Source organism: Arvicola amphibius, chromosome 1, assembly GCF_903992535.2.
Source record: "Arvicola amphibius chromosome 1, mArvAmp1.2, whole genome shotgun sequence".
NCBI lineage: Eukaryota > Metazoa > Chordata > Mammalia > Rodentia > Cricetidae > Arvicola > Arvicola amphibius.
Genome location: NC_052047.1, coordinates 13590068 through 13605102, shown reverse-complemented (window position 1 = coordinate 13605102; position 15035 = coordinate 13590068). Strand labels below are relative to the sequence as shown.

Genomic DNA, 15035 nt, shown 5'->3' with positions numbered 1-15035 from the left:
AAGGAGTGTGGTTTTTGGACCATTTTGTGTGTGTGCATGTGTGAGTGTACACACATGTGACAGTTTTAATGGAAACAACATGACCAAAAATCTGTGACAGAATTTTGAGACCCATTTTAAAATGACAATTTTAAACCAGTGGCTCTCAACCTTCCCAGCGCTACAGCCTTTTAATGCACTTTATCATGTGCCCCACCATAAAATGATTTTAATTGCTACTTCATGACTGTAACTTTACAGTTGTGACTCATAATGTAAATATCTGTGTTTTTTGATGGTTTTCAGAGACTCCTATAAAAGGGTCATTCAACCCCCAAGGGGTCGAGAACTGCAGGCTGAGAACCACTTAAACAAAACAAGTTTAATGAGAGAAAACAAAAAACTTTTGTCTAGATACAGAAATGCTCTAAATGTGGAGGCAGTCAATATTAAAATATTAAACCCTGTACCTTGAAGACAGGCTGCATGGTTAAATATAGCCTGATCAGTCATAAGGATATAAAAATAAAGGGACAGAGATGCATATATAAGCAGAATACACTAAAATATTCTTCAGCAGAAAGCAAGACAATGGAAGCAGAGGCAGAGGGATCTGAGTTCAAGGCCAGCCTGGTCTACAGAGTGAGTTCCAGTACAGCCAGAGCTACACAGAGATACCGTCTCCAAAAGAGAGAGACAGAGACAGAGTGAGAGACAGATAGGGGAGAGAGAGAGCAAGCCAGCTAATGATGTCACCGTATGCTAACTTCCTTGGTCATCCTACTCTTAGGACAGGATGAACATAGAGTTCACTCACCCAAAGCTAAGCATTTCAGACTCACTGGGAAGAAATTGTGTTTTCTGTTTATTTTTAATTATTTATTTTAATTTTTTGAAACTGTAAGTATATAATTGCCCTCTTACTTTTCATCTCTTCAATCTCTACATTATATTCCTCCTTGCTATCAAATTTGGGGCCCCTTAATCATTGGTTGTTGTTATATAAATATGTATTTCTAAATACAACCTATTTAGTCTGTATAATGTATTATTTTAGAGCTGGCCATTTGGTATTGGAGAAGTTATCTTTTAACTAGAAGGATTTATCAAAGTGAGTCTTGACTATCAACTTGAAGGGACAAACCTTTGGCTGTGTCCATTAGGTCAGTTTCAGAGACATTTAACTGAAGTGAGACCTATCCTGAACGTGGGGGACACCATTCCATGGGCTGGGGTCCTGGGCTGAGTCAAAGGGACAAGCAGGCTGAGCACCAGCTTCACTGACTGCCACGCAATGCGACCAGCTGCCTCCCTTCCTGCCACCACGACTTCCCTGCCATGGTGGATTGAATTTTCAAATGTGCACCAGATCAGCCTAGCCTTCCTTAATCCTTCCTTTGATCAGAGATTATGTCACAGCAATGAGAAAAATTTTACTAATATGTTAAAACTTCATACTGATCCAATTCCTGGATATCCAACAAATTATATACCATGTAGTCTGTTCCTATGACAACATATCTCTGACTTATTAAGCTGGCATTCAGTTTCCTAAGCTTGATTAATGTGAAGTTTCATTATAAAAACAATGTCAAAACTGTATTTCTCAAAAATCAATTTTCTGAGAGTGGATCATTGAGTTAGGGGATTCACAAGGAAAACCAATTATTCCCCTAGGTCCAAATTAAACTAGATGTCTCTACTGAATAATATATATATACAGAGATATAGTCACCCTGAACTACAAAATGAGAGTAGACAACAAGAAGACCCTAAAAACTGAAGATGATAAATAAGAAAGGGAAAACAACCAAATGTTCAGGTAAATTATTTATTTATGCTTCAGTCTGAGTGTAGTTCATGTATGTGAGCATGTTGGTGAGGGCTGAGAAAGGCATTAGCACTCCTGATGCTGGAAGTACAGGTAGTTTGAAGCCACCTGCTGTGAGTGCTGGAACCCAGTGCAGGGCTCTGGAAGAGTGGTGAGCACGCATGACTGCAACATTGTCTCTCCAGTCCCTTCTCATACATTTGTTGAGACAAGAGTCTCATGTGGCCTAGGCTGGCATCCAACTTGCTAACTGTCCTGGCCTCTACCTCCCAAGTGATGGGATTGCTGAAATGTACACCATAACTGGATTATGGGGCTCAGAATCACACCCAAGACTTTGTGTATACTAGGCAAGAACTCTACCAACGGATAATCTTCAGTTTTCAAATTATATACCACTATCACTCATGATGAGTGTAATCACAAAGGGGTATTATATAAAATATTTTGTAAAACTATAAAAGCATATGTTGAGTTACTCATTTTATGTCCTGTAGGTGCTTTTCTGTAACATTCAACAGACAAAAAAATGTTGCCATAGACTAGATGAGAACAGAGATTTTCATACTCTCATACTTTACAAGTAGGCAAGAAAACATGAGTCAGCAAAACATATACTACTTGGTATATATTTCAAATTTTCCTAATCCACACAGCAAATCTTATGTTAGAAAGAAAAATGGCCACCGGGCGGTGGTGGCACACACTTTTAATCCCAGCACTTGGGAGGCAGAGGCAGGCGGATCTCTGTGAGTTCGAGGCCAGCCTGGTCTACAAGAGCTAGTTCCAGGACAGGCTCTAAAGCTACAGAGAGACACTGTCTTGAACAACAACAAAAAAAAAAAAGTAAAAAGAAAGAAAGGAAGAAAGGAAGGAAGGAAGGAACGAAGGAAGGAAGGAAGAAAGAAAAGAAAAGAAAAATGGCCAATAAACAAATGTTTAAGTCTAGTTTATAAGTGAAATGTTTATTTAGTATTCTAGCATTCTTCAGGACTAGAGAGATGGCTCAATGGGTAAGGGCACTTGCCACCAAGCATGACAACCTAAAACCAATTCCCTAGATTTACACAGTAGAAGAGAACAGACTTCTTCAAGTTTGTACACTGTGACATGAGCACACACACAATCAATCAACTCATGTACAAAAGGTTACTAATGTCTGCAACTTACTTTAAATATATACTTTAAATATATTTATAAATATATATAAATATAAGTATAAATATATATACTTACTTTAAATAAATATAGAGATTAATAAATTAACAGATAAACAGATTATAAAATTAGTGTACAGACTATAAATAACTACTACCAACTATTAAATGCATAATATAGCTACTGAGAGTAGGATGTCTATTGTGTACCCTTTCAACATTTTAATAGGTCCTTGTAATGGTCTGTCCTGTTTCTTTCAGAGACAAGCCCCGCCCACTCCACTCCCTTGTGCCCACAGAGGCAATTGGGTTTTTCTTCTGCTTCCAGCCTGCTTGCTGTCTGCTCATCTCTCTTCCAAAGAGGTGGTCTCCTCTCCTCTCCCCCACCCCCGGTTTCTCTCTCTCTCTCTCTCTCTCTCTCTCTCTCTCTCTCTCTCTCTCTCTCTCCTCTCTCTCCCCCTCCCCTTCCTTCCCCCCTCCATAACCCACTAAATAAATACCCACTCTGCATGGCATGCCTATTCATCTCTGTCTCTCACCTGCTGCTTCCCACCCACCTAGGACCCACAGAGGCCTTGGGTGGCGGACCCCTTGCCCGCCCGCTGCTGCCCTTCAGGGACCTACACCACTTTTATCTAAACCATTATAGGCCTACCATTTCTTTAGAAATACCATCTTTTAGAAATTTTTCATGTGTCATATGACACAAGAAGTTCAGTAATATCGGAATAAATACAATTCATTTCAATCATGTTGCTAATTCAAACTCAAAACAAATATCTCATTAAACTAAGTTACTAGTATCTAGATAGTCAAACATTTGCAAAATAGGCATCATAATACTTACATTGTGATTATGGCAAAATCCAATTCCATTAATAATCTGAAATAAATACTTTTGAACTACTTGATAGTCTAGTCCATTTGGAAATACTTTCAAGTCATCAAGAATCGTGTGGTCAACAAATTCAAAGACTAGGTACCAGCGTTTTTTCTTCTTACATACTTCCAACAGATTCACCAAATTTTCATGCCTCAGTTGCTGTTATAAAAAATGCAAAATAATTTTAGAAGGCCAAGTTATGAGTAATTAACTTCTCTTTAAAAGGTGCTAGTATGAGAAATATGTAAATACTATACATATTGGAGATCTAAAATAGCAAAGAGCATATTGTTCCTCCGCTCAGATCACAATAAAGTCAATGAGAAAAAAAAACATTAAAAAGCATCCTCAGAACCGAATGGCACCAAAGACTAACAAGGAAGGGAGACAGTAACAACCACACAGACACTTGCTGGAAAGAATCTATCAGTAAAGAAAGAATTTCATTAGGTAAAAAATCGGAAATTACAAATTTAGAGAAATTAAGGTTAACAGAATTCAATTCTATACTTAGCCCTATGACACAAAGAAATTATTAGGAACCATGGTGGATTTCTGTTACCCTCAGCAAAATCCTGTCCTCTCCCCTAAATGAACCTCTTACCATTAGCTGCTCCAAAAGTATTATCATAAAACTAAAAACATGCAGGGCCTGAGGACACAGTTCAGTAACAGATAACCAACATGAGCAAGATCCTGGGTTCATCTCCAACATGAAAGAGGAAGGAAGGGAGAGAGGGACAGATGGAAGGGCGGGAATTCCAAGATCTGTTCAACAATGCTGTGTGAAGAGAGCACGACAAACGACAGACTGACACTCATCTAATATAAATAAAAACCTTTACCACCTTTAAAAGGAAGAAATCACTAGACTATGTGATATGACAGCCATTCAAATTGTATTTAAATAAAAAAAGTACAATTTTGAAAATGGGCAATATATCAGTTTTACACAGGAACAAACCTTATACACATAGGGGCATCATGGCTATGAAGCAGGAAGCAAACATTTTATTTTATTTTTTGAAAGAGTATTTTTATTACATAGTTCTGGTTATCCTGGGACTCAGTACACAGACCAGAAGGCCTCAACTCAGAGAGATCCGTCTGCCTTCACCTCTGGAGTGCTGGGATTACAGGTGTGAGCTACTGTACCTGGCAATGTGCTGTAGAAATTCCTACCGCCAGTAGCCTTTAAGTTACCAGCCCACTCAGGCGTGGCCTCTTATACTATATATGCCAAGGTAAAGCATGAGTCTGGCTTCTCTTTCGGTTCCTGTTCCCCACTTGTGCAGAGGACTGTAATCTGTGAGTCTACCCCTAAATAAATAACCCTCTATTGTACTCAATTCAGAGCTAGTGTGGGATTTAAGAGTCTGTCTTCAGCTATAAATCTTTATTTTTAAAAGTGCAATAAAACAACAGACAGCTAACTTAACTTTTCATGGGAACACTGAGACAGCAGAACAGTGGAATCAAATTTTGAACATAATGTAATTAACTCAAAGAATTCTATTTTCTGTGGATAATTTTTTTCAAAAACAAAGTAAAACAAAAAAATTTTTCATGCTGACAAAAATGAACAGCATTCCTTTCTAACAAATCTGCTTTAAAGAAAATAAAGGATTTCAGGGAGAGATTCAAATAGCCTTGATCCTCTTGGATCAGCTTCTCATGTACTTGGACTATACACACGCACCATCATAACTGACTGAAGTCTTTTTTGTTGTTTGTTTTTGTTTTCTATTTTTTGTTTGGTTTTTCAAGACAGGGTTTCTCTTTGTAGCTTTGAAGCCTGTCCTGGAACTTGCTCTGTAGACCAGGATGGTCTCAAATATATAAACAGATATAGTCACCCTGAACTATATACCATAACATAACTACATAATGGAAATAAACAACGAAATCCTAAAAACTGAAAATGATAAATAAGAAAGGGAAAACAACCAAATTTTCAGGTAAATTATTCCTTCTTTTACTTACTTATTATTCATTTATGCTTCAGTCTGAGTGTGGTTCATGTATGTGAGCATGTTGATGAGGGCCTGAGAAAGGCATTAGTGCTCCTGATGCTGGAAGTACAGGTAGTTTGAAGCCACCTGCTGTGAGTGCTGGAACCCAGTGCAGGGCTCTGGAAGAGTGGTGAGCATGCATGACTGCCGGCCACATCGTCTCTCTAGCCCCTCCTGCTCTGCCTCCTGAGTGCTGGGATTAAAGGCATGCGCCCACCACTTGGCAAAAGATAATATTAAATATATCCCAGTAAATGCCAACTATGCATATCTAACAATACAGAGAATTAAAATACATAGAGGTAATAACATCTCTCTCTTATAAGGGGAAAGGGATGAAAAAGAGGGAATAAGTACCGTAACAGGGCCCCATGCCTCAGCACAGCTGACTCCATGACGGAAGTACCATTCAGGCTGTAAACCTCAGCATGTAGACAGCACCACATGCCAAAACTAAAAGGTCTAGTCCATACAAGTCTATAGTTCCAGGAAAGTCTCTAGATGTACTAACCTTGTTTGCTGGCTTCTGTAGTTCCGCTCCATCTAACTGCTCTTGTTAGCTGAAGTATGTCAACCCAGGACATGACTTTTGAGCTTAAAAACTCACCCTCTGAAAGGCTTGGGTTACACTGGAATCCTGAACACTTATTACAGTTGTCATCTGGCTAATAAAGTCTTTCTATAGACTTAAAACCATGCCCAAACCGTCTTATCTGGTGACCACCCCATAACAAGTACAGTTAAAATGTCTAAGAATCTTCATTGCAAAAGCAGCTATTTGGGGGCATTAGTAAGTTAAGGTTGTATAGTATTTCATATAATTGCTAAAAGACTGGCAAAAGAATAAATGATGAAAGACTTGAAAAACAGTATAAAAGACAACAGGAAGCTAACAAATAGAAATCTACATACATCACTAACAGTATTAAGTGTGTGTTCTATGGGGAATGCTTTGTGAAAGCCATGTATTTGGTTTAGAATGAGTGAGCCTATGAAGTATACAGCACGCAAAGGTAAAAGAACAAATCATCCGACAGCAGATGGAGAGAAACAGCAAACCATCTTCAAATCGGGTACTTACAACATCAGCAGAAACTGGGAGCCCAGCTAAGGCAGCCAGCTGGAGTTCCCAACTGAGAACATTGTTCCATGGCCATATATGGATTATATTTCATAATTTTAAAAGCATTTTAAAAATACTACAAATTACAACTCAATAACTGGGACTAATGATCCACGGAGGAGAGGACATGTGAATTAAATGAGGACTCATAACGACTGCTGCCAAAGAGTGCGCAGTGCAAATGCATGATGGGCTGCAGATCAGCAGTGCAAATGCATGATGGGCTGCAGATCAGCAGTGCAAATGCGTGATGGGCTGCAGATCAGCAGTGCAAATGCGTGATGGGGCTGCAGATCAGCAGTGCAAATGCATGATGGGGCTGCAGATCAGCAGAGACAGTGAGAAAAAGTTAAAGACGCTAACTGGAGCCCAAAACACTAGAAAGGGAGTGGGCTAGAATGATAAATAAATACTAGGAATTTTCTAAGGGGGCTAAATTAAAAGATATCCACACTAGAAACATCATAGTAGGGGCTGGACAGATGGCTCAGCAGTTAAGGCTGCTCCTCCAGAGGTCCTGAATTCAATTCCCAGCAACCACATGGTGGCTCACAATCATCCACAGTGGGATCTGATGCCCTCTTCTGGCATAAAGGCTTACATGCAGTTAGAGCACTCAAACTAAATAAATAAATCTTAAAAAAAAGAAAGAAAAGAAACATCATACTAAAACTACCCAAAAGGGGAGGTGGGGTTTGAGATAACTCAGGTTAGAGCACTGACTGCTCTTACTTAGGATCTGAGTTCAATTCCCAGCATCCACATGGTGGCTCACAACCATCTATAACTCCAGTTTCAGGGATCCAGTCTTTCTTCTGGCTTCTGCTGGCAACACACACACAAACACACACACACACACACACACACACACACACACACGGTGCAAACATACATGAAGGCAAAAACACATACATATAAAATAAAAATAAATCTTAAAAAAAACCAAAAACACAAGCAAACAAAGAAAAGCACACTGGGCATGAGTGCATGCCTTTTAATCCCAGCACTAGGGAGGCAGAGGCAGATCTTTGTTAACTGAGGCCATCCTGGTCTACAAATTGAGTTCCAGGATGGCTAGGGACAGAGAAACCTTGTCTTGAAAAAAAAATAATAATAGATTAAAAAAAATTATAAAAGCCCTCAGGATCACTTGTTTTCTCTGCAGGGGACAGGGGACAGCACTGACCAGAGGAGGTTCATAAAGCTTGCTGGGTGGTGTTCTTATGAAATGTTATTTGTATGACATGTGTATATATATGTAAGCATGTGTGTACAGGAATCAATTTTCTCCTTCCACCATGTGAGGCCTGGGGGTTGAACTCGGGTTCTCAGGCTTGGCAGCAGCACCTTCACCAACTGAGCTATCTCACCCATTCTAGAATGTTTTTGATGTTCTCTTTTTCTTTGTTTACATGCTGGTTACAGGATCTTATTCAGGTTTGGTTTTGTTGAGACAGGGTCTCACTATATAGCTCTGGCTGTAGACCAGGTTGACCTCAAACTGAGAACTCAGAGATCTGTCTGCCTCTGCTTCTTGAATGCTGGTATTAAAGGCATGTGTCACCATACCTGGTCCTTATTCAGGTTTTGAAATTTCATTATGATGTATACTTATGATATATATTATCATATACTTTTAATGATTTTAATGATTATATGTCAACAAAAATTGAAAGAAAAACACCCAGACATTGGACTGGCAAGATGGCCAAATCCCTAATAAAGTCCCTGGGCAACGAGTTTCTAACGAGTTTTCTATGTAGGCATTATTTCATGTGTTGTCACGACTTGCTCCTGGAAGAAATCACACATCTTTTGTGACTCTGCTGGGAGAGGAGTCTGGAAGCTCGTCCTGGGTTTCCTCTGAATTTCAGTCCTTGCTACTTTACCCCATGATGGTTTGCATTCCACACTTCCCAAAGCCATTAGGACAGCTCTATGGTGAGGAATGAGCCTGTTCTTGATGGTCTTTGGGACCCCCAGCACAGGTGGTAACAGAATGATTGACAGATACAGAGAAACAAAATATTTTAAGAATCATTTACATCCACTATATAAGTGGATAATTGTTTGTTTCTTATTGCTAAAGAGAAAAGAAAAGAAACTTATCCTTTGTATTTTGGGGGTTGTTGTTGTTTGAGACAGGGTTTCTCTATATAGCCCTGGCTGTCCTGGAACTTGTTATGTAGACCAGGCTGAATAAAAGAGTATTTTCTCTAAATTTGCCAAATACAAATGGACTGGATATTATAACTGTAATTCTTATTTGATAACTGTTTTTGTTGTATATAATTTTACCATATTAAAGTCAAAACCTTCCTTTTTAATTAGACAAAAGGGGAGAGATGCTGTGGAACAATCTTTTTGTACACTGTGAATATGTGTGGCTCTCATTGGTTTAATAAAGGGCTAAATGGCCAATAGCTAGGTGCGGGGATGAAGTCTCAAGGAAACACAGAGAGAAGGAAGATGAGCATGCTGTACTGAGATAAGTTACTGACCCATGAAAGAGCACAGATAAAACACATAGGTTAATTTAAGTTGTAAGAACTAGTTACTAACAAGCCTAAGCTATTGGCCAAGCATTTATAATTAATAAGTCTTCATGTTGTTTACTGGTGAGACAACATCCTGAAGAAAATCCTCACATACAGTTGTTATTGCCTCTTTTGAGAGAGGCTTTCTCTATATGTCCCTGGCTGTCCTAGAATTTGCTATGTAGACCAGGCTTGCTTGCAACTCACAGGGACCTGCCTGCCTCTGCTCCACAAGTGCTGGGACTACAGGCATGCACCAAGTTTGACAAATATAAAAACACAGGTCTAGGGAGACACCTAATCAGCAAAGCACAGGAGTCTGAGTTTGATCCCTAACCTGCATGAACACCCAAGCACGGCATAGTGTGCTGGGAAGGTGAAGACATGAAGACCGGGGCTCACTGGCCAGAGAGTCTTGCCTACTTGGCAAGTTCCTGGGTAGCCAGCTGCTAAGCAGTAACACTCAAGGCTGTCCTCTGGCCTCCACATGTACATGCACACATGTGCACCCCCCCCACATTTTCCTGCAAATGTGGCACAGCCTTGAACAAGAACCAGCTAATCTTCAGTTCAACGCACGCACTTACCTTTAGTAACTTGATTTCTCGCATTGCGATTTTCTTTACCATTTTGTCATCGTCGCTTTCTAAGAACTTCTTAATAGCCACAATTCTTCCACTGTCTTTGTTCCTGCACTTCATCACCATTCCATAGCTCCCTTCTCCAACCAGTCCTAGGTTCTCATATTTTTCCATTGTAATTTAAAACTAGTAGGAATTTTTCTTGCTGTGGAAACCAAAGCATAGCATTAACAATGCTAAGTGAGTCCATTTCCTCCAGTCTCCCAGCAAACTCACTCTTGGGAAATTGTTTCCCTTGTCACAGCAAGTCACTAGGTTCACAGCTATCTGTAACCCATCACAGTTTCTTACCATTCCCACACTAAGCTAAGCATTCAAAATGTTTATGAAATTTAAAATAAACAATGCAAAGGAATCAAAACCATTAGCCTTACATTTTAGATTGTATAAATTCATATTAATAAATAAATTTATTTTTAAATATGTGAAGCAACAAGCTATCATTCAAAACACATTCACAAAGCACGATCCTTTTCACTTAGAGATGAGAAGGGCACAACTGAACTTGGTTTTCATGAAAATCAAAAATTTTTATTCTGGGACTGGAGACGGCTCAGCGATTAAGAACATGTACTGCTCTTCCAGAGGACCTGGGTTTGGTTCCCAAAACCCCCACAATGGATCAAAGTCAGAGCTCCAGCTTCAGAAGACCCAACACCCACTTCTGGCCTCTATAAGCATTAGCCACACACATGCATATTGGTGCACATACGTATGGACAGAGAAAACATACAAATAAAAATAGGTAACATGGTGGTGCACACCTTTAATCCCAGCACTTGGGAGGCAGAAATTGGCAAATCTCTGTGAGTTCAAGGCCAGTTTGGTCTACAAGCAAGTTCCAGGACAGCCAGAGTTAAAAAGAGAAACCCCGTTTCCACACACTGAATCAAGGCTGAATCTTTTAATAAAATTTCTCTGCTTTTTTCCTTTTATTCCTTTTAGAGCACTGGTGTTTTCTTGCATGTGTGTCTGTGTGAGGGTGTCAGACACCTTAGAATTGAAGTTAAAGGCAGCATGAACTGCCATGGAGATGCTCGGAATTGAGCCCTGGTCTTTGGAAGAGCAGTCAGTGATTTGTTTTGTTTTATAGACCAGGCTGGTCTTGAACTCACAGAGCTCTGCCTTCCTCTGCCTCATAAGTGCTGGGATTAAAGGTATGGGCCACCAATACCAGGCTCCAGCCAGAGCTCTTAAGCGCTGAGCCATCTCACAAGTTCCTTCTCTACTTTTCTTATATACTGATTAAATAACTATATTAGACTTAAATTCTGTACCAGGATTCTTTTATCTCATTATAAGGCATAAATGGAATCTTCTTATTTTATCAATAATTAATGAAAATCCAGTAATCAACTTTTTCCATATTGCATGTTTTAATACAGAAAAAAAATCATTATTTTTAGGCTGAAAATGTGGCTCAGTGGTAGAATGTGGGCTTAGTATGGGTATAATATAGTAATATTCTATATACTATATAGAATTTACTTGACTCTGCCTCACAAGAGCTGGGATTAAAAGAGTATGCCACCATGTCCAGGATAAATTTTATTTGTTTTTAAGTCTGGTTTTTGAAAATTAAATTCCAATAGCCGTGAATTAAAAAACATTGCTCCAAATCCTACTTTGGTTTCAACAGGGGTTTGAAAGGGCTTAATCATTAGGTAAGTTTATATTCAAATGACTCATAGTTGAATTTTTAAAGCCTGATCATACAAAACATCAAACTTGTGAAACAAAAACAATTCTTTCCTCTTAATACTGATGGAGTACTATAGTGATCTGAAGCTAACTTCCCCAAACTGTAAAGACCGCTGATGTGTCAGTGCCTTTTCTATCTGCATATGAAGAGCAAAAGGAAAACCAACAAACATACAAAAAAAAAAAAAAACCACTGTCTTTTTATTCTAGGAAATTACAATAATCCAAAGTATATATTACATTTTCAACTCTTGACATTTAACAGTTTGAGGTTTTATGAGATAGAGATGAGGGAAGGAGGGAGGAAAGGAGAGAGGGAGGGAGGAAGGCAGGGAGGGAGGGAGGCAGAGAGAGAGAGAGAGAGAGAGAGAGAGAGAGAGAGAGAGAGAGAGAGAGAGAGAGAGAGAGAGAGAGGGAATGAAAATTAACCCAGGCCTCCAACAGGCTAAGAAGCTGTTTTTTCTGCCACAGAACTACACCATCTAGCACCCATGATTTGCAAACTGCAAACGTAGATAAACATAAAGGACCAGGAGAATGATGGGAGAATGAAAGCAATCCCCATGAACATCAAATCCGAAACCCTTCACTATTTTATTTTGGTTTGGGTATCAGACTCTACTAAAACCTACTTCCAGTGTCCCAGGCACTGGCTTCCCATATATTCGGCATTTTAAAATCTCTTTAATTTTGATTACTTTTTAATAAAACGTTTATATTTGGAAAAACCTTCTAATGCTTAGTTTTTAGCCTTCCATTAAGTAAATATTATAAAGGAGTAAGCTTTAAGGTAGTAATGCCAATAATACAAATAGTTGGAACCTATATCCTGGACTGTTTTTAATCATATTGTAATTGGCATCCTAGATATTTGAAGATGCAAAGCAAACAAAATAAAAATTACTTTAAGCATGTCTACAGAGCTCTGAAACCTATCATGAGCTAGTATCATACAAGCTCCAAGTTCATTCTCCCAACCAACTGCGCAGGTGGACACACTACACTGAGCACACCTGCTCGTTCAAGTGAGTCTGTCTACAAATACCTTAAAAGTATCACGGCCTAAAATACGCCTTGTTCCCTCAGTTATTTATAATCTATGTTTGTTCTTGCCTTCCATTCTTAAATCTATGGAGATCACGTGGCACACAAAAAGGGGGCCTGGTACGATGGCACTATAGTAATTTAGGATCTGTGCCATATAATCATACTGTTCAAATACCGACAATTTTCTTTTGTTAAATCAGACTGAAATCTTCTATAGATTAAAAAAAAACCGAGATAACAGGGCTTTAAAAAGTATTATACTTACTATGTCTTCCAAACCCTTCACATGGAAAGAGCCAAAGGTTTCCAACTTGGAAACAAATTGGAGGTGATATGCATCTCGCTAGCAGATCTAAAAGATGCTGACTAGCAAAACTAGCAATCCCAGTATTGGGATTTTCTCTGCGGACGCAGTTACTGGTCCTAGGTGAAGCAGGTACGGAGGCAGATTGGCTTCTGCCCTCCACAAGCTCACGCTTCCGAGGACCGCGGGCCGCATGCTGCCGTCGTCAAGGCAACGACCTCACTCGGTCCCCAGCCATAGGCAGTCTCCAGAGAGTAAGGGCCGGGGTCAGAATGCGTCCGCGACAGGCGCGGACACAAGCACCTGTCACGGCCAAGAGCTGCAGAGAACTGAGCTAGGGAAGGAGGGCACCGCCTGCCGACAGCACTGCGGTCCGCTCAGCTCGGGGCAGCAGCACCACTCCAAGTTAACCCCTTGGGTGAAGGCGTTGGCCACCCAGCTGCAAGGGGGCGGCTCTCACCCGCCCGGGCCCGCCCCGCGTGCGCCGGAGCCTCCCTGATTCTGATTGGTGGAGCGCTGTCGTCAGGCCCTATGATTGGCTCCGCGCCATCCCGCCCCGCCCCTTCACCTGGAGTCCGCAGGTTCGGTCAGGTGACGCCCGCGTCTCCACACCTACGGGCTTAAGTTTGTAGGGACCTGTCCGCCCGGGCCAGACCGCCTCTGCTCTCAAGGGATCGCTGGTTCCTCGAGTGGCCACGAGGCGGGCGAAGGTGGCGGTTTTGGAGGACTGAGGAGACCGTGAGAGGTCCCCACCTTACCAGCCCCGGGCGCGGCGGAGCGCGGGCCCCACCCAGGGAGGTTCCGCCCAGCCGCTATTCCTCACTTCCTTTACGTTCCGGGCGGTGGACCGAGGTGCTTAGTAGGTTGTTTATCAGAGGCAGGTAAATAAGGTATTTCGTGAACAGCCTTGACATGAAAAAGGACTCTGGGGACGCCAGCATGCTAGGGCAAGGTTTGGGGTAGAGCCCAGAGTAGACACGAAAGGATGGGTAAGCTGAACCTTGAAACTTGCCTTATGCCTGAAGAACAGATAAGCCATGACTGGGCAAGATCTGTAGACCATCAACATGCCTGTGCTGACGTCGTACAGGAAGAAGGGAAACGGGGGCTCGCCCTCATTTTTAACGGACTGAGACTGTAAGACCAAATATTTTTACTTTTACAATAGCCACACAATTTGTAATCCTATTTGGTTTCTAAAACAGCTGGATCCAGGGAAGTATCCTGATAACAGGCATGCCCTAGCCAGCACCCTGGGATCGTTCTTGCATAGTAAGGTGTAAGAACAATTCTTTTAGAATCTCTTCTTCGGTTGGTTCTGCAGTAATCTCCCAGTGCTCAGTTACCTACCTTAACCAAACTGCTTAAAATCTAGTTCGCGAACCTACAATTTTGAGGACCAGTCTGGGATTTGGTTATGGAAATCGCCTTTTGGGCACAACCCGAGATGAGTCGTAATGTAGCCATGAGCTGTGGCCAAGCTGAAGATATGTCCCATCTCTTTCCTTTAAACTGTAACAAACATGAGCTTTTTAAAAAATATTTTTTGTGTGCTCTGGCTGCATGTGTGTCTGAGCACCATGAGTGTGCCTGGTGCCCATAGAGGTCAGGAGAAGGCGTCAGACCACCTGGAACTGGAGTTACAGCCAGCTTGTGAGCTGCTATGTGCATGCTGGGAATCAAACCTGGGACCTCGGGAGTGGAAAGAGCTCTTAGCCACTGAGCCATCTCTCTAGCTTCTCATATGAATTTTTATGAATAAACTGCGGTTTGTTGGGAGTAGGAAGCTCATAAGTACTTTGCTTTTTTCCAGCCTTACA

The 15035-nt window shown here is 40.9% G+C and overlaps 1 protein-coding gene across 1 annotated transcript in view; it reads right to left on the bottom strand.

Moving 5' to 3' along the window:
* The window catches only part of Cdkl2 (cyclin dependent kinase like 2), a 36117-nt gene extending 25840 nt beyond the window's left edge, over nucleotides 1–10277 (bottom strand). Inside the window, exons 1-2 of the mRNA XM_038339435.1 lie at nucleotides 10110–10277; nucleotides 3815–4009 (exon numbers count right to left, since the gene is read on the bottom strand). Of these exons, the coding sequence (XP_038195363.1) occupies nucleotides 3815–4009; nucleotides 10110–10277 (363 nt within the window). The remainder of the gene's footprint in view (nucleotides 1–3814; nucleotides 4010–10109) is intronic.
* Nucleotides 10278–15035: the final 4758 nt, after the last annotated feature.